At 52.6% G+C, this 17,341-nt stretch overlaps 2 protein-coding genes across 6 annotated transcripts; both read right to left on the bottom strand.

The window, feature by feature from the left end:
- Nucleotides 1-2,162: 2,162 nt before the first annotated feature.
- PPP1R18 (protein phosphatase 1 regulatory subunit 18) lies at nucleotides 2,163-11,123 on the bottom strand. Of its 4 annotated transcripts, none has more exons than XM_082732912.1 (4): nucleotides 10,696-11,123; nucleotides 8,004-9,861; nucleotides 3,693-3,903; nucleotides 2,163-3,050 (listed from the first exon to the last, which is right to left on the bottom strand). In XM_082732912.1, exons 2-4 carry the CDS (start codon nucleotides 9,618-9,620, stop codon nucleotides 3,031-3,033), a joined length of 1,848 nt encoding a protein of 615 aa, XP_082589038.1. In that variant the 5' UTR covers nucleotides 9,621-9,861; nucleotides 10,696-11,123; the 3' UTR covers nucleotides 2,163-3,030. The 4 variants fall into 4 exon arrangements, with proteins under 4 accessions (XP_082589038.1, XP_082589040.1, XP_082589041.1 ...); XM_082732914.1 differs by having other exon boundaries at nucleotides 8,004-9,648; nucleotides 10,696-10,802; XM_082732915.1 differs by having other exon boundaries at nucleotides 8,004-9,648; nucleotides 10,486-10,724.
- A 477-nt stretch (nucleotides 11,124-11,600) lies between these two features.
- NRM (nurim) lies at nucleotides 11,601-14,847 on the bottom strand. 2 transcript variants are annotated; one of them, XM_082732927.1, is made up of 4 exons: nucleotides 14,419-14,847; nucleotides 13,641-13,837; nucleotides 12,848-13,024; nucleotides 11,601-12,486 (listed from the first exon to the last, which is right to left on the bottom strand). In XM_082732927.1, the coding sequence occupies exons 1-4, from the start codon at nucleotides 14,549-14,551 to the stop codon at nucleotides 12,205-12,207; spliced, it is 789 nt and encodes a 262-aa protein (XP_082589053.1). In that variant the 5' UTR covers nucleotides 14,552-14,847; the 3' UTR covers nucleotides 11,601-12,204. The 2 variants fall into 2 exon arrangements, with proteins under 2 accessions (XP_082589053.1, XP_082589054.1); XM_082732928.1 differs by lacking the exon at nucleotides 12,848-13,024 and having other exon boundaries at nucleotides 14,419-14,677.
- Nucleotides 14,848-17,341: the final 2,494 nt, after the last annotated feature.

Genomic DNA, 17,341 nt, shown 5'->3' with positions numbered 1-17,341 from the left:
CACTAAGTCTCTCTGTCGCCCTCTGATGGCTAGTCTGTGGATCCCTCGCTTATTCATTCATTCAACAAATGCTGTGTGCTAAGCACAGTTTTAGTTGCTGGGGATATGGCAAAGAACTAATCAGACAAAAACCCCTTAATGAAGGCGGGGTGGGAAGGGGGAGAAGATACATAATAAATAAAACCTGTAAGTCCTATGGAGCCAAATATAATGTAAGGTTTGTGCGTGTTGGTGGGAGATAATATCTCAAATTGGAAGGTTAGGTCCGTGCTGATGAAGGATTACCTCATGCTGATTGCGAGTACCGGCACCTGCGACAGGAATGAATACACGTAGACGTAACCAAGAACCTCCAAGCAGGAAGAAACAGGATGGGGGGGGGGGGGACAAAAGTGCCCTCTTTTCTTGGTGCTCTCAGAAAGTTATCTTTTAAAAAAGATTGTATTCATTTATTAGAGAGAGTGAGCTCGATTGGGGTACAGGGCAGAGGGAGAAGCCGACTCTCCACCGAGCAGGGAGCAGGGAGCCGGATGACCTGAGCCGACTGAAGCACCCAGACGCCCCATAAAGTTATTTTTAAAAACCTCCAAACTGGGGCGTCTGGGCGGCTCAGTCATTAAGCATCTGCCTTCTGCTTGGGTCATGATCTCGGGGTCCTGGGATTGAGCCCCGCCTCAGGCTCCCTCCTCAGTGGGAAGCCTGCCTCATCCACTTCCCCTACTAGTGTTCCCTCTCTCGCTGTGTCTCTGTCAAATAAATAAATAAAATCTGTAAAGAATAAGAAAAACCCCTCCAAACTAAGGAACATGTAAACTATGTTCTGTGTTTTTGCTAACAGCTTGATTAATTCACTGGTGATGCTTATTCAAAAATAAGCAGAGCTTGTTACCTTACTCTCTGCTTATCTGATGTTGGTTTGACCCCCCTTCATACTTCTATGAGTAATTGGACTTACCAGACACTTACTGTTGGGAAATAAATATTGCTATTCCAACAGCCATAGCATTGAGTCCTTAGCATTTACTTCATAATGCATTGTTTTCTGTTTCTGAGATGGACTGTGGGCAGCCCTGGCATCTCAGAGCTTTCTGCCTCTCTGGTTTCCTGGGTGGTAACTGATTAGGATCTTTACCTAATTAGCTACTAATGTAAGCATTGTTTCCTTCCATACTCATACCCTCTCTAAACTGGCTCATTGTTTTAACACCTTCATTGTTCCTTTGCTAGTAAATTAAAGACTTCCGTATATGTTTAAAATTAATTTGTCTTACTTATTTTATATTTAGTAAAAGGGAGTCTCCTCTGACTAAGCTGAGAAAATTCCTGTAGTGGTAGGATTATAACTACTCAAACTTGTCTTTACTACCCTAGCAAACTGGGAAAAAAACAAAACAAACAAACAAACAAAACCCTGATAAGTGAACTATAGATCTGCCACATTTGTAGAAGAAAGAAATTCTTTGAAATGGGAAAATCTCCCAGTGAACTATAGTTGGGCAACAAAGCCTTGAATTATCAATGGTTTTTAATTAAACCTTGAGAAATATAAAACCCATGGTCTTTCAGAGACTGTTTTTCAGGAAACTGCCCTTCTCTACATACACTATATTTTGCAGCAGTTTTAGACTTATTATTTATGGTCTTGAGTCTTGGAATAAATGCCCCTAGATTAGCGATTGTTATACACTAGTTAGTGTAAGCTGGCTGCTTCTAGCAGCCTTCTAAATACTAGAATCCTTCAATTCAGAGTGTCCTCTGCTTCCAGTATTTTAGCTTTTTTCATCTATTCATGTATTTGTTCAGTCATTCATTCTGGTAATAACTCTGCAAGTGCACTAGGAGTAATTTTGCAAGGCATGGGGATGCCTCATTAAACCCCGCTGATAGTCTGCTCTTGTGGCACTTCCAGCTTAGTGGATTCCTCCTACCCTTCCTCAAACCAGTCCTTTTCCTGCCAGTCCTTTGAGAAACAGGTATGGGGCTCTCCCAAGCCCTTTCTTCATGTCAATGCTGAGTTCCTGTTTCATCCCCATTTTTCCCTCCCGCAGCCATGGCCACTACCTCTTCATGGCCAGTGGGAAGACGGGAGAGACTTGGAATGAGGAACAGACAGCCTCCCCCACCCACACTTTTTTTCTAAAGAAGGAAAAGCAGCAGGAGAGTTGGAGAGAACTCCATTTTATTAAGGAAAACTTAAAAAACAAACAAACAAAACAGGCAGTTGATAAGGAAGGAGAAATGGGGAAGAGGTGCCTTATTAGTCGCCCCTCACCCTTGCAATTCAATTCAGTTGTGGACCACTGGAAGGAACAGAATTAAATAATTAGATGGGGGGTACAGGTCTAAGATCCCCAGCCTTCCTTCTTGGGGAAAACTAAGGTACAGTAATACTGAGCAAAAGTGGAGGAAGCCACACCCCCAATGAGGCAAGCGCCAGGGACAAGGGAGAGGGTTCCACATGGATTCAACAAGTAGGTGTCGTTGTAAACCTGGGACTTTGACAGGTGGGGCTGGGAGCTAATGGGGTTTGTAAACCAGGCTGGTGGTCAAGAGAGGAGGCAGGAGGTATAAACAAAAGGGCAGTGGCCTACAGAATAGGAAGGAGAGGGGCTTGTAAATGGAGTGGGGGCAGGCTGCCCAGGAAGAGTGCTTAAATCCTAAGAGCCCCCAGGGAATGGTTGGGAGTCAAGGAAGCTGAAGGGAGAGGGTAACCCACCCATGGAGGTGGAGGAGGTACTCCACCTCCAGCCCCAGTGAGTGCTGTGATCCTCCTCAGGACTTGATGCTCACGTTTGAATCATCTAGGATGCCATCAGCACGTCTGACACACTCAAACCAGGGACCTTTGGTGAGGGTGGAAACTGGGAGACTAGCTCTGCCCCCAAAAACAGGATGAGGAAAGCAAGTTGGAAGATATCGGTTGCCCTTCCCTGCCAAGCTCATTTTCAGGGTCTCTCTATTCTCAGTCTTCTGGGCTCCAGGATCTTCAGTTCCGGGAAACCAGGGTATAGACTTTATGTTGAAAGAAGGTCACCTCCGACAGGACTCATCTGTGGGAGAGGAAGCAATAATAGTAGGGAATGAGTGAGGGCCTCCTACCTTCCCCACTTACCCTCTACACTGAACGTAAGGCTTATAATATCCTCCAAGCCAAGTGCTTGCTACTACAGTGACAGCAGCCATCACTCATGTGACTTGCATTCTGTGTCAGGCATTCTCACAACTCTTTTAATCACACAATAACCCCAGATAAGGCGAAGTAATTTGATGTCCAGCCAGAGTTCCAAGATGCTTCATAAAAATTCCTCCTGGAAACCCCAGGAGGTGGTTATTATCAAACGCATTTCAGAATTAATAAACGGAGGCCAGAGGTTAGGTGATTTCCTGGAGGTTACATACACCACAGGCAAGAGACAAGATGGAATTCGAATGCAGGCCTGTCTGATCCACACCCTGTATTTTTAACCACACTACTGCGCTCAGAAAGATTCCTAGTTTTGAAATCTGGAGAGCTCCTGTGCATCTCACTTCCCAAGACCTCGATTTCCCCATTTGTAAAGGAGTGGGTGGGGCTAGAGATCCCGTCAAGCCTCTTCGAAGCGCCAACATTAATTCCTCCCTTTCCCTCCCGGACCGCAGTGCCCATTCTGAGCACCAGGGGGTGCCCTCGGACAGGCGGAGCCTCAGCTCACCCACGATCAGGGCCTTGGTGCGCAGCCCGCCCTGGAGCTCCCGCTGGAGCAGCAGCAGCTCCTCCTCATCCTCCTCTTCGTCGGGTTGTGCCGCTGCGGGGCTGGAAGCACTGGGAGTCTCAGGCTCCGGGCCCAGCTCCTCCAGCACCGAACTCTCGGAGGGGTATTGGTACGTGGTCTCCAATGCTGTCTCGCTGAAGGAGATCTTGAGCTGAAGTGGGATGGGAGAGAACCGGGTGCGGTTGCGGGGAGGCCCAGAATTTAGTACGGGGAGCAAATGCAAGGGAGGGGGGGAGCTGGATTTGGGCACCCTACTGACTTTGCCCGAGGTTCCAGGGGTCCAGTTTTCCTTTTGATACAGGCTTTCTAATCCCATAATTTCCTTCTTCTATCTTATTTCCAAAACATCAGACTTTGGCTTGAGCTGGGGCAGAGGTGGCAGAAGTGATTAATACAGGACTTGGGTCCCAACTCTTTAGACTGCGGGTGGTGGAAGGATAAAAAGAACTGAAAATATATGGAGATAACTCCTGTAATCAGAACTGACTCTTTGGGCATCCTGAGGGGAACCAGGAAGGCTTCCTGGAGGAGGAGGGAAGTTTGACCTGGCAGGAAGTAGCTGGCTGGAGGCAGTCCCAGGCAAAAGCCAAGCCAAGCCATTAGTTTCCACACCCCAGCTCCTTGAAGTTCCTGGGGAAACCCCGGACTCTGACACCGGTGCCCTCCTGCTCCCCTCACTCTTCTCCTGTAGCTGGAGTGGACCAACAACAAAGTGGGGCTGGGGCCTGGGAGGGAAGAAGAGATCTACCAAAAGGCCCAGAGGAAACCAGACTCTCCCCTAACACACAGGGGGAGATGGGCCCTTAAGTCCCTGAAAGGTACAGCTAGGCGGGGTGACAAGGGCAAAGAGGAAAGTCCATGCAAACACAGGTTGCAGTGGAGAATGCACCAGGAAAGGCAAGCAGAGACAGAGGCAAAAGGCTAGAGGGGACCTGGAGAGAGCAGAAAACCCACAAACACACTGTCCCAAGAGCAGGCGAGGCCCAGCTGTTCTCAGCGCCTTTCTACCCTTCCCCTTTGCCCTTTTAAGAAGCTCAGGGCGCAGGAGCAGAGTGGGATTACCTCTGGGAGCCGAAGCAATTAAGGAGACAAACAGGAGGATTCCCTGTGAACTACTTGGAAAGGTCCAGATGATCTACTCAGGTCTTCCCAGGCACCTGTTTGGGAAACTCGGGCCTTGGGCTCTGCTTCCTTGTGTCTCCACATGGGCTGGGATGTGAGAAGAGAGCAGCTGGGGTGGGTGGGTAGAGGTGGCTGGACAGGTGGATGCTAAAGGCTGTAAGGAATGCGAAACCTGGGTCCCCAAGGGAAGCTGGAACTCCGCCTCCTTGGCTCCAAACCATGCACTGGCTCATCTCATTGGGAGGAAAAGTTAGAGCCTAAGGCGCACAGGGTATTTCCACTGTGTCACATCCCACCTCACCTCTCAGGCATCTGCTCCCATTCTGGCCACCCTCGTCAAGCCCACCAAGGACACTCCCATTCTGGGGCCTTTGCATTGGCTATTCCTTCTACCAGGAACGCTCTTTCCCCAAATATCCCTGTGGCTCCCTGTCTTCGTCACCCTATTTGAAGTTCATATTCACTCCCCCAACTTTCTGGCCCTCAAGGTTCCACTTTCCCTGTTCTAACCACCACCCCACCCCCGCCGCCTTAATCATTTACCTACCACCTTCTAATGTACCAGAGAATTTACTTATTTGTGATCTTTTGTCTGCTGTCCATAAGAGCATGAAAGTTGCTACAGGAAGTAAGGAAGGGTTGGTCCAGACCTCAGACAGTGGTCCCCACAGAGAATCAACACTGGGGAACAATGTGGGAGGCACACTGTCTGTGGAACTGCTGGTAGAGATGAGTGACAGCAGCCAGATCCCTTACATTCCAGCTGTTCAAAAGGGACCACTTCTGGTTCTGTTACTGACAGATTTATTCAGACTTCTGGGGACCCATTTGTTTTCTTTTCACATCCCCTTTGGGATAACAAGCTCTACAATTTATTATCCACTCTGAAAAAGGATTCATTTTATTTGCTATCAGTCATGTTTTCTTTCTTCCCTAACCCTGCTTCTCTTCTGAGCCCCCCCCCCCCCCCCAACTTCTGACTGGACTTCTCAGGAATGCACAGCCTGCATGGGAGTTGGGGGTGGGGTGGGGGTGTGAGGAAACAGAGGGGTGTGACTCACTTGCTCCTCTCCCATCAGCTATATAAAGTCTTAAGGGGGCCAGAGAGGGGAGGAGCCCATCTCTGGGCCTTTAGGGAAGGGCACCAGCCACAGGGCAGGGCTGGGATTTCTCTCCCGTGGCAAGGATATGTTTGATGGCTTTAGCTTGCCAACAGAAGTTATGGGGGAGGGCAGTCCTGTGGTCTCCCAGCAAGTGGGTTGGGTCAGAGCTGGGACAAGGCATGCTAGTCCCTGCTGAGCAGGGTGCAGAGAGGGAAGGAGGCCTGAGACAGGGTGGAGGGGGAGGTGTCTGGGTCTAGAAAACTCTGTGCTGCTTCTCCCCACCCCCACCCCCAGAGCAGCCAGGGCTTCCTTATTCTCTCACCACATCCTGAGCGGTTCTGGCAGGCCCAGGGCCCAGCGGTTCCCCACTCAGCCATACCAGCCTTCCGGCCCCCACCCCAGGCTTCCTGTTTGGGTGATCTGCTTCCGGCTCCCCTACTCCCTGACCTAGGTAGGGTCACTATGAAAGGTCCTGCCCTGCACTCATATGGGCCCCAGCTTTGGGCCCCAAACTTCATGCCTCCCTTTGCTCTTCCTCCCCAAAGGCACAGGCCAACCTCAGTAGGAAGTGACTTGTCTGAACACCTCATGCTGGCAGTTCCTGACCTACCTCCTCTCATCTGCCCAGCCCAAAGGGAAAGGGGCTGGTAGCAGTCAGAGTGCTCAGGACAGACTCAGGTACCACAGCTCAGGTGTGGGAGCCTGAGCTCCACATGAAGATGAATTGGGGGAATCAAGTGACCTGAAAGCTCAATCTAGGTCTCTGGTCCCTGTGGTTTCCCACTGACAGGGTACACACAAGAAAACCAAATCTGAGGATGTCAGGTGAGATGAGGACTGGAGACTAGGAAGGGCTTCCCTGTCCCTGCAGGGACCTCTCTCTCCTTAGAGATTTGCAAGCTGGAAACTGGTCGGTGTGTAAGGAAGGGGTTGGGCTGAAGCCAGGGCAAGAAGCCTAGCTGCTCCCACTTCCTGCACCTTGTCCTTTTTCCAGTTTTAACCTCTGACCCTTTGCTGGCCTCAGCCCCCACCCCTGTCCCCAACCCCCATTGTATTCCTTGCTCTCAGCACAGTGCCTCCAAATTCACTTCTCTCTTTTGCTACCCCAAAGGGAGGGAGAGACCAGGGCAGCAGGAAGAGAGGGGAAAATGGGGAAAACCAACTGCTGAGGCAGTCCTAGGGAGGAAGGGGAAGCCCAGGGAGGAAGGAAGAAGGGGAGTGAGGAGTTGGGGGGGGGCAGATTTTGGAAGAAGAGAAGGCTTTTCTTGTCCCAAGAGAGAAGGGAGCACTGTCTAAAGCAGTGGCCCAGCTGAGGGTGTGCAACCCTGAGGTCACCCACTTCAAATGGCCTCTGTGTGCGCCTCTCCCATGGAGCTGACTCGGGGTTCAGAAGTCTTTTCTCTGCCCTCCAGCCCTATTCCATTCCTCTGCCCCCATCCTAGGATGTCCCCTTGTTCAGCTCTCCCCTCTTTGCCTTGGGACTGAGACCCTTCTCCACTCGCTTCTCCCTGCCATTTCTCCCTACCCCAAAGCCACCCCTTGTGCCTCTGCCGGGTTCCTGCCCAACATTCACTCCACTGGAAGGCTGTATGTGCTTTCAACTGAAAACCCTGCTCTCACAGATTCTAGGCTGTAGCCTTGGTTCAGGTCTCCCACCAGAAGGGCTAGATTCGGTCACAGAGTCAGAGGAAAGGAAGGGAAGAAATGGGTCTGCGGGGGGAAGAGGGGGAGCTGAGGCGGTGGGGAGGAAGGACCCAGAGCCTGAAGGGATGACAAGTGAGCAGCCTGGGCACACCCTGTGAGACACACCCATGGACAGCACTTGATTTGGGGCAGGATCCTTGGGCTTGGAAATGAATGGAAAATGAGCTCTACAAGAAAGAAGGGTGTGTATAGAGGAGGAAGGGTGGTGGCAGGAATTCACAAGAAAGAATAGAGGAGGACAAGAATACGGGGATATAAAAAAGAAAGGCCAGAGAGAACTGAGGAGCAGACTTCTGAGAAGTCTGACTTAGCTGCTCCCTACCTGTTTGTGGTGCCTTTCAGGGGACCCCTTGACAAGGCAGCTGCGGCTGAGGCGGAGGTAGCCCCCCAGAACCAAGATCTCCTCGGCAGTCGGGTACCGCTTCTTCCCAGCTCCAGGGACTGCCGCATCAGCTGTGGCTGGGGTGGCAGAAGTGGTGGGGGCTGCAGGGGGTATGGACCGCCGGGGGTTGACTGTGAAGGTGTGTCCACTGCGGCGAGGGGCCCCCACCCCTGGCCCTGCCTTCACCCCATAGAACAGACGGTTCATGAGGGGATCCCCAGGGGGCTGGGGGGCAGGTGGGGCTGGGGGTGGGGGAGACAGAGGGGCAGCTGGTGGGGGCCGGAGATCCACTGCTTCCTCTTCCTGCCTTCTAGAGCCTCCAGTCCCAGCGTCCTCTGGTGGGAAGGGGGAGGGCACAGAGCTGTAGTTCTGCAGGGTTCTCAGAGGCCTGCCCTGAGCCCCCGCCTTCTCCTTCTCAGCCTCCCCTTCTCCAGCCTCAGTACCAAGAGGCCCCAAATGCTTCTCAGCAGACTCTGGGGGGACTGGTTTCTGAGTCTGAGCCTCTGTGTCCCTGGGTGTCCATTCTCGAGCCTTTCCAGAGTTCAGGGTCCATTTCCATCCTTCTGTCAGCCTCAGGCTCCTCTCACCATCCTCCACAGGGGTGGGCCTTTGCTCTCCTGCCTCCACTTCTCTGGAGCTGCTGTCTGGAGCCTCCCTTGTCAGGGTCTCTGACAGCTCTGTAATCTCTTCTGAGGCCAGCCTTGGAACTGGTCTCTCTTCTTTTCTCCCACATTCCTCCGAACAGTCTTTTCTTTCTTCTTCTGAGCTCAGCCTCCACTCTGATGCCTCCAGTTGTACCAAACTCTGTTCCTGAGACTCTCCAGAGTCAGGCCTCCATTTATGCGACTCTGTCAGCCCCAACTTCTGGTTGTCAGACTCTGCAGGGCTCAGTCTACTTTCCACCACCTTTTTTCTCCTGGGGCTTTGTTCTCCAGGCTCTGCCAGTCTCAGACTCCACTCTGGAGTTTCTCCGGGGCTCAGCCTCCATTTCCGGGCCTCTGACAGTCTGGAGCTCCTGTCTCCAGCCTCTCCAGGGCTCTGCCTCCAGTCCCAAGCCTCTACAGGCCTGGGGCTCAACTCTCGGGCTCCCCCTATCCCCAGCCTCCTCTCTCTGGTCTCCCTGGGACTGAGCCGCTCTTCTTTTGACTCTCTTCCCTTGGGGCTCTGATCCCGCATCTCCCCAGGGCTGGGTCTCCGATCTCGGGCCTCCAAAGGCCCAGGCCTTCTCTCTGCAAGTAACTCTTCATTCCGCTGCTGTTGCTGCTGCTGCTGGCGCTCCTGCCGAATGAATCGGTTCTGGTGCACTGGCCCAATGGCCTCCAGGAGGACAGCCGACTCATCTGAGTCTGGAGGTCCAGCCTCTGTAGTCCCAGGTGCAGGGCTAGGTTCTCCAGGAGACAGACCAAGCTTGGCTCGGCGACGCTCCAGGAGTCCCCGCTTCCAGGCTGGCATCTGGGACAGACGCTCCCGCTCTGCCTTCTCCCGGCCACGAAGGGCTGCCTCCTCCTGCCGTCGGCGGGCTAGCAGCTGTAGCTTCCAGTCTGGGATGGTGGCCATGGTCGCGCTGAGGTGAGGGTAGGGAGTGCTGGGGCCAGAGAACAGGAAAGAGAAGCTCCAGAGGCCCAGAGGTGAAACTGGGGGTGGGGGGAGAGGAAGTAGAGGGGGGAGAGGTGGGACACAGAGATAGGCACAGGAGCTGAGGGTAAAGACAGAGGGAAAGAGTGAGAAGATGGAGGGCAAAGAAAGGAGAAAACAAAAGTGAAAAGGCTGGGGGCCAAGTGGGGGTGGGGTCGTGGCCCTGAGAGGAAGAAGAGAGATTCAGGGCAAAGCCGCAGGAGTCAGATTTGGCAGCACAGGATTAATGGTATCAAAGACAGTCCCGAGGATGTGAGAGAAGAGAAGGGCGGAAAAAGTCGGAATGAGAGAAGAGAGAGAAAAGAGAGGCCGGGAGGGATAGGGGGTGTTAGGGTTCAGGCGAGGCTTCCCCACCGTTACCCCGAGGCGGTTAGAGTGGGAAGGGAGATCAGGGAATCCCGCCCGAGAGGGGATGGTGGGACTTGAGGGGGTGTCGGAGCGGTGAGGAGGGGCGGGGAGTGGAGAGGTCTAGGGGAGCGGGGGAATCAGGGGGCAGAGGGGAAATGGAGCTCCGCGGGAGCCGCCGGGCGCGTCTCAGCGCGGGCCTGGGAGGTCCCGGCTCCCCTCCCAGCTCGACTCCGGCCACGCCTCTCCGGCCCCCCAGCCGCCACCCTGCACTCCGCCCCCAGACAGCTCGGGGGAAATACCCTCCCTTGGGGACTTTCGGAACCCGGGTGTCTGGGCTGTCAGCACGTTCCCAGAACCCTGGCGTCCACCCCCACCCGGTCCCGTCACCACCACCTGCCTCTCCCACCCGCCGAGCCCGAGACCCTGGCGTGCAGAGTACCCTCTCCACGGCTCCGCTCATCCAAGCCTGCCAGTCCTATGCCTGAGTCTCTGCTCTCGGGGAGTCCTGACATAGCCGGCCATTCCCACCCAGCTCGGACCGCTCGGACAGGCAATCCCGTCACAAAGAGGAGACAGCCCTAGGTCCGGACCGGGGACGGGAGACAGGAGACACCCCCTCCCCAAGTCTGAAGCCCCTCAGTCAACTCACAAGCCGTCGGGGCTCCCAGGGGAGGGGGTGCGGAGGAGCCTGGCGTCCGGAGGGAGGAGAGAGGAAGAGGAGGAGAGTGGGACCGAGAGAGATCCGGAGACAGGAGGGAGGGGAGGAGGGAAGGAGAGGAGGAGGGAAAGAGGGGAGTCGAGGAGGAGGGACCGAGACAGAGACCTGGGGGCCGGGCTGGGGGCGGCGACCGCTTTGTCTGAGGACAATGCGGAGTGGGAAGGGGGCGCGGGCGGGGCCCGAGGGGCGGAGCCTCGCTCCGGAGACCTCGCGTGGGACTAGGCTTGCGGACTCTTTTCCCGCCGCAATCCCTGGCCCTGAATTTCTGTCCCCATGGACCACGCCCCGCTCCCTCTCCGTAGCCCCGGAGAACCCAGGTGTCCAGACCCTCGCCCCGAGCTCGCCGACCCAAGGCAGCCGCCCGTGACTCAGGCCCCTTGAGGGACTTGGAGAGGAAGCAGCAGCTGCTACAGCCGGGCCCGCCCTTCCATCTCCTGCTGCTCCTCCCCACGCTTTTGCCTCCCCTGGCCGGCCTTTGTTACTGCGGGGTCCGGGGCCGCCACCAGGCTGTGGTGGGCCCGTGGGGAACGGGACGGCAGTAGAGGTACTCCGAAGCCAACAGCTATGGGAACTGGATCCCACAGCAGAGCCGCTGTCCCACTGTTTGCCTTCAACCTGTCTCCCTTGGGTTCCCTGCTCTGCAGCGAGGCAAACTGGGGGATTTGGAGGAAGGGGGACTGGGCCTCTCTGGGGAAACGGGGTTGGGCCTGACCGCAGCGGTCGCCAGAGGGCGCGGTGGTTGCCCAGATTCCAGTTTGATGTGCCCGGCTCCGCTTGCCCTCCTTTCCAAAGTCAGGCCCTCTAGCTAGAGAAACACCGATAGACTGCATACCATATGTAGAAAAAACAGGCTGAATTTTATTTTTCTGCTGCGCGTGTTCCTCGGGAGAGCAGAGAGCTCTTAGTCACCCAAAATGAAAAGCGAGAGGATCCTTTCAACTAGGTTAGAGGACAGAGCCTAAGGCCAGCGCCTAAGGAGCAGGCAAGGCTAGTCAGGGGGCTGGCACTCGGAGCCTGGAGGGCAGGCATTATCAAACCTGCAGACCCTGGTCCCACTCCTAGAAGGGGAAGCCAGAGGAGGAGAAGGGGGATCCCTGAGGTGCAGAAGGGAGTAACAGTGGGAGGGAAGTGGTCAGGTCCTCCCTTCTTCCTTATGAGGAGGTTCTTAAGGTGTGTATGTTGGGGGGGGGGGTGTCAAGCCCTGAACTGAGGAGACAGGTAAGTTCCCTATCCCCTCTTCCAGGCTGGTGAGAAGTTAGATCTTGGAGTCCAGTGGTTGAAACTCAGAATTTAGGTTATGGTGCTGGGCCCAAGGAGTGGAAGCTCAAACAGGGGAAGGGACAGCCCCTTCAGTCCATGAATTTTGGCTTCTGGTCTGAAGCAGCCAGGGCCTGGATGTTAAAGGAGAGAAAATGCCGGGCTTGGAACCAGGTTAGCTCCTCACTTGGCCTCACCTTCCTGGGGCCGGGAGAGCAGGTGGAGTTTTCTTTGTAACTGGGCCCGGAGGTAGCGGAGGTCTTGCTGGTCAAGTCCATGAGCCAGGCCCAGATAGAGGGTAAGGAGGAGAGCAAGGAGGAGGCGGTCAGTGCCCAGGGTGGGTACGACCCACAGCACCGTCAGCAGTTCCACACACACTGGGTGGCGCAAATGGGAGAAGAGTCTTAGAGCCCGGGGAGACTTCAGGGCCAGAGGCTCACCAAGCCCCAGCACATGGTAGTACACCTAGAAGGGAGAACAGCTTAGAAATGGGATCAAGCCCCTTTTGCAACTTAGCGACCTCTTTCCTCCCCTTCCAGGAAACTTCCCCTTCTGTAACTCAGGCCCAAGGACCACCCTCCTGAGACCAGGACCCCTGATCCTCATCTCTGGTTCATGAACCTTCCCCAGTCCCAGTAGGCCCATGGTTTCAGGCCTTTGACAGAACGCTGAGGGGAGACTGTCTTATAAGAAAGGAAGGTAGGTAAGGGAGTTGAAAGAAGAGGAAGGTGGAAGAGCATGGGAGAAGGAGGAGGGAAATCCTTGGAAGGGAAAAAGGCATTCTGGAAGGAATCCTAGGTCTCAGGTAGGAATATGGGAGCCTCACCTGTTTGAGGCCCATGAGCTCGGCGTAGTCAAAGACGAGAAGGATGCTGAAGATGAGGAGCCAGGATATGACGTGGAGCACAAAGCAGAGCAGGGGCACCCAGGTGGCCCATGGTTCGGCCCGAGCCTCCCACAACACAGGGCCTCTAGGTACAGGTTCCCAGTACCGCATCACCAACTGGGGAAGGATGTGGGGCTGGGTATCTCAGCAGCCTACCTTGAAAGACTTAGACCCAGAGGCTGCCCCCCAACCCAGGCTGGCCTGCAGCTCTCCCCACCTCTACATGAACATCACAAACAGTCACCACATAGGGGTGGTGGGGGTCCTAAGTGGGGGTCCTAGGGTGGGGTCCCAAGGATGTAAGGATGACCTATATCTACCCTGAGGGCTTGCAGACCAGATGGGGGTAACCAGATAGGTACATAAAGTACCAAGCACTCAATGAGAAGACAAGTGAATGCTAACTGTGAAGCCTTCTCTTGAGACCTAGGGAAGAGGTTTCGAAGAAAGGGTAGCCCTGAAAGAGATGTCACTAAGGGGAATCTCAAGCAGAACAACATGAACAAGGTTGCAAAGGTGAGAATGCACATATCTGCTTGGGGAATGAGTAATGGTACACCATTCTTGATAAGGAGAATATGTGCTGTAGAGGAATGAAAGCTGAGATGAGAGTCCTCAACACCCTCAGTTCTCTTCCTAAACCCACATTTTCAGAAGGCCTTTTGCTGCTCCAGTCTAGGACACCCTTATCACAGACAGTTTCTCTTGGGACTCAGTGGCCAAGGCCTCATACCTGCAAGGCCAGGGCAGTGCATGCGACATACAGTGACCTCTGAAGGACCCCGAAATATCGAGACATCCACGCCTTCACTGTCTCAGTTGCCATGAGGCTGTGCTGCCCCACAAAAAGTAGGAGGAGACCCAGATCCCAAGCCAGGGGGACAAGGATACTGCGGTCCTGCAGGGCAGCCAGCCATCCCTGGCGGGCATCTAGGGGGAGTTGAAGAAAGGGACAAAAGATCAAGAGGGTTAGGGGAAACATCCCCTATCCTACTCTCTTCTTGGGGCCCCAGGCCATTTCCCCTTAATGCTTCAAGAGTCTTAATGCTTCCTCTCCAGGCTTTGCCTACCTTTTCCATTCCCTGCTTCTTCCCTTTTCCCCAGGCCTCCTTCAGAGTGGGGAGGAATATGGCTGAAGAGGGGACTGACCCTCTTGTTTCCGTGGTCTAAATGCTCCCTCTTTCGAACACTCTTCCTTCCATATTCCTCTCTTTAAAGCACTTTCTTTCCTCTGCTTATCGCCCTTTTCCTCCCCACCCAGTTCTCGTTCTCTCTCTCTCTCTCTCTCTCTCTCTCTCTCTCTCTCGCGCGCGCGCGCGCGCCTCTCCAAACCGCTAATCTCTGAGTTCCTAATTTAGCCCTCTGGTCTGCCCTGAAGCTTCTCCAGCTTTCGCAGTTCTAGTTCCCTCTCCCGGACTTCCCCTGTCATTCGTCTCCAAGCCCCGCCCTCCCTCCCTCTCGTCCGGCTCCACCTCCATCCCCAGAGCTCATCCTTGATCCCTCCCGCTCACCCGGACCACCAGGCTCCGGGATCCCTCCAAGAAGTGGCCGAAGAGAGGTAAAGCGCACGAACTCCACTCCGGTGCCAAAGGCCAGGATAAAAGAGGCGAGGGCAGCAGGGATCAGGAGCAGAGCTGGGGCCATGGCGACACACGGAGGGGTGGGGAAGAGGGCGGGCTTGGGATTCCCGCGGCCGCAGGCCCCGCCCTTCGGGTCCCGCCCGGAAAGGCGGGGCTCCTTCGCTTAAATGACGGGGTTCGGGTCAGCCGTGCGCCCTTTTTTCTGCCGGCTGGGCGGGTCGCGGGGGCTTTTACCCAGACCGCAGTCTCTGCGTCACAGAAGGGAAAGTTAGAGTTCCGAGTGACAGATGGAAAGGGCAGCGGCTCTATAGCCCTTCGTGTGGATTGAATCGTAGATCGGCTAGTTGTCTCAGCTGAAATGAAGACAGTTCCTCTCTTTCAGGGTTCTTGTAGAAACCGAGAATTATGACCCCCCCTTTTCTGTAACCTTAGCCAGAAAATCTAGCCGGAGTCAGAGTTACAAAGCCTCAGTTAACACTTCAATAATAAACGGCGACAGAACGGAAGACTGTTGACCCAGACTGAGAACCCAAAGCTCTGAATCACCTTTTACATCTTGTTAAAGAGTTAGTGACTATTTTACCATGTTTATTCTGTAACTTGTTCACTCCACTTGCCAAGGACAGAAAACTTCTCTGTAACACAGATTATTTCTAATAATGCCAAAGGCTGTTGATTTGCAATCATGAGAGTAACAATGTTAAAATATTTGTGATAGAAAATTGTATTTGTTGTGAACTTTGTAGTAGGTTAATTTTATCCAAGCCTGTGATAATTAACTATCTATGACTTCACTCTGCAAGCTTATTAGATTGACCCCACTTACTAGTGAGAAATCGCTAAGATCTTTTGTCTAAACATATTTTTCCTTCAGACCTGTTTGTAATACCTACAAATACTTCTGAAAAGCAAAGTAAAAGAAAGGTTTTCCTCCATCAGAATTTTTTTTTTTAAAGATTTTATTTATTTATTTGACAGATCACAAGTAGGCAGAGAGGCAGGCAGAGAGAGAGAAGGAAGCAGGCTCCTTGCTGAGCAGAGAGCCCAATGCGGGGCTTGATCCCAGGATCCAGAGATCATGACCTGAGCTGAAGGCAGGGGCTTTAACCCACTGAGCCACCCAGGTGCCCCTCCTCCATCAGAATTAAAGATCATGTTGTTGGGACGCCTAGGTGGCTCAGTTGGTTGGACAACTGCCTTCGGCTCAGGTCATGATCCCGGGTCCTGGCATCGAGTCCCGCATTGGGCTCCCAGTGGGGAGTCTCCTTCTCTCTCTGACCTTCTCCTCGCTCATGCTATCTCTGTCTCTCTCAAATGAATAAAATCTTAAAAAAAAAAAAAAAAAAAAAGACCATGTTGTTAAGGACCTAGTCACAGTGGCTATGACCATAGCAGGGAACTTAGACATCATTAAGTGAAATCCTTTAGCTTACAGACAGAAGAAATACAAAAAAAATTTACCAAGATGGGATGCTTTCGGCTCATGAATTGCCAGGTAGCACCCCATAGCCTTTACATTCCTCCACCCCAAGACTCAGTACTCCTACCCTCCTTTCTTAATCAATGCTGTTGTTAACTGTTACCAGACATCTTATGATTCCTCTCCAGATGCACCCTCCACCCTGCTTTCTGCTTCAAGAGGTTGTCCTGAATGGACTGTATCAATGAAAATCACAGCTTTTATTGAGGAAGCCCTCTCTGCAAAACTGCTCCCTCCTCTCAACCTCTAGGACTTAGAGGTGGTCACAATAGAGCTATAGGTACTGGAGTAGTGCAACATTATGATTTCTCTACTCTTCCAATTTCTTTGTAAATTTCACTTTATTAAACTCTCTCCAAATTGCCCTAATTTGACAGTGTTGTCATTTTTTGCTGGGACCCTGAGTGATAGAGATACTTCTTATTTGTGCTATAAGCTATAGAATTTATTGGAAGTGTAAGAAAAGGTCTCTAGTCTCCAGAAATTTAAACTGGGGCACTTCAGTGTCACTAAGAGTGCACATGAGTGCTAAATAGGGATATAGAGGCAGCTGGTACTGTAAGGAATCCCCTGGACCTCCAGGCCATAGACAGTTTCACAGAGTACAGACTGAGTTGTGCAATGGGACTAATATTTATTTGGGTCCTACCATGTGCCACACCTACAATGGCTGTGCTTAACATATATCGAGACATGTTCATGTTTAGAAATCAGCAGTGTTAAAAGTCAGTAAAGCTTGTGCTCATTCTACTACACCAAAGTTTTACAAACTTAAGTATAATTCACTTGCAGAAAAGTCACAAACTAATCACCCATCTTTTTTTAAAGTGAAATTCACATAACAAAATTAACTATTTCCAAAAAAAATATTTTTTAAAGATTTTATTTATTTATTTGACAGAGACCACAAGTAGGCAGAGAGGCAGGGAGAGAAAGAGAAAGGAGGAAGCAGGCACCCTGCTGAGCAGAGAACCCGATGCAGGGCTCGATCCCAGGACCCTGAGATCATAACCTGATCATAACCCACTGAGCCACCCAGGCGCCCCCCAAATTAACTATTTTAAAGAGAAAAATCTAGTGACATTTAATACCTTCATAATCTGTGTAATCACCATCTCTATCAAGTTCCAAAGTAAAACCCCAGCATTCCAAAATAAAACCCTGCACACATTTTCCCCTTCTCCCAGCTCCTGACAACCACCACTCTACTGTCTCTATGCATTTACCTATTCTAGGTATTTCATGTAAGTGGAATCATCCCAGGTGACTTTTTGTGTCTGGCTCCTTTCACTTAGCATAATGCTTTGAGGTTCATCCTCAAAACACTGTAGCATGAATCAGTACTTCACCACCTTTTATGGATGAATAATAGTC

The sequence above is a fragment of the Mustela nivalis genome (genome assembly GCF_964662115.1).
Source record: "Mustela nivalis genome assembly, chromosome: 5".
In the NCBI taxonomy this organism is placed as follows: Eukaryota; Metazoa; Chordata; class Mammalia; order Carnivora; family Mustelidae; genus Mustela; species Mustela nivalis.
This window is presented reverse-complemented; position numbering and strand designations above follow the sequence as displayed.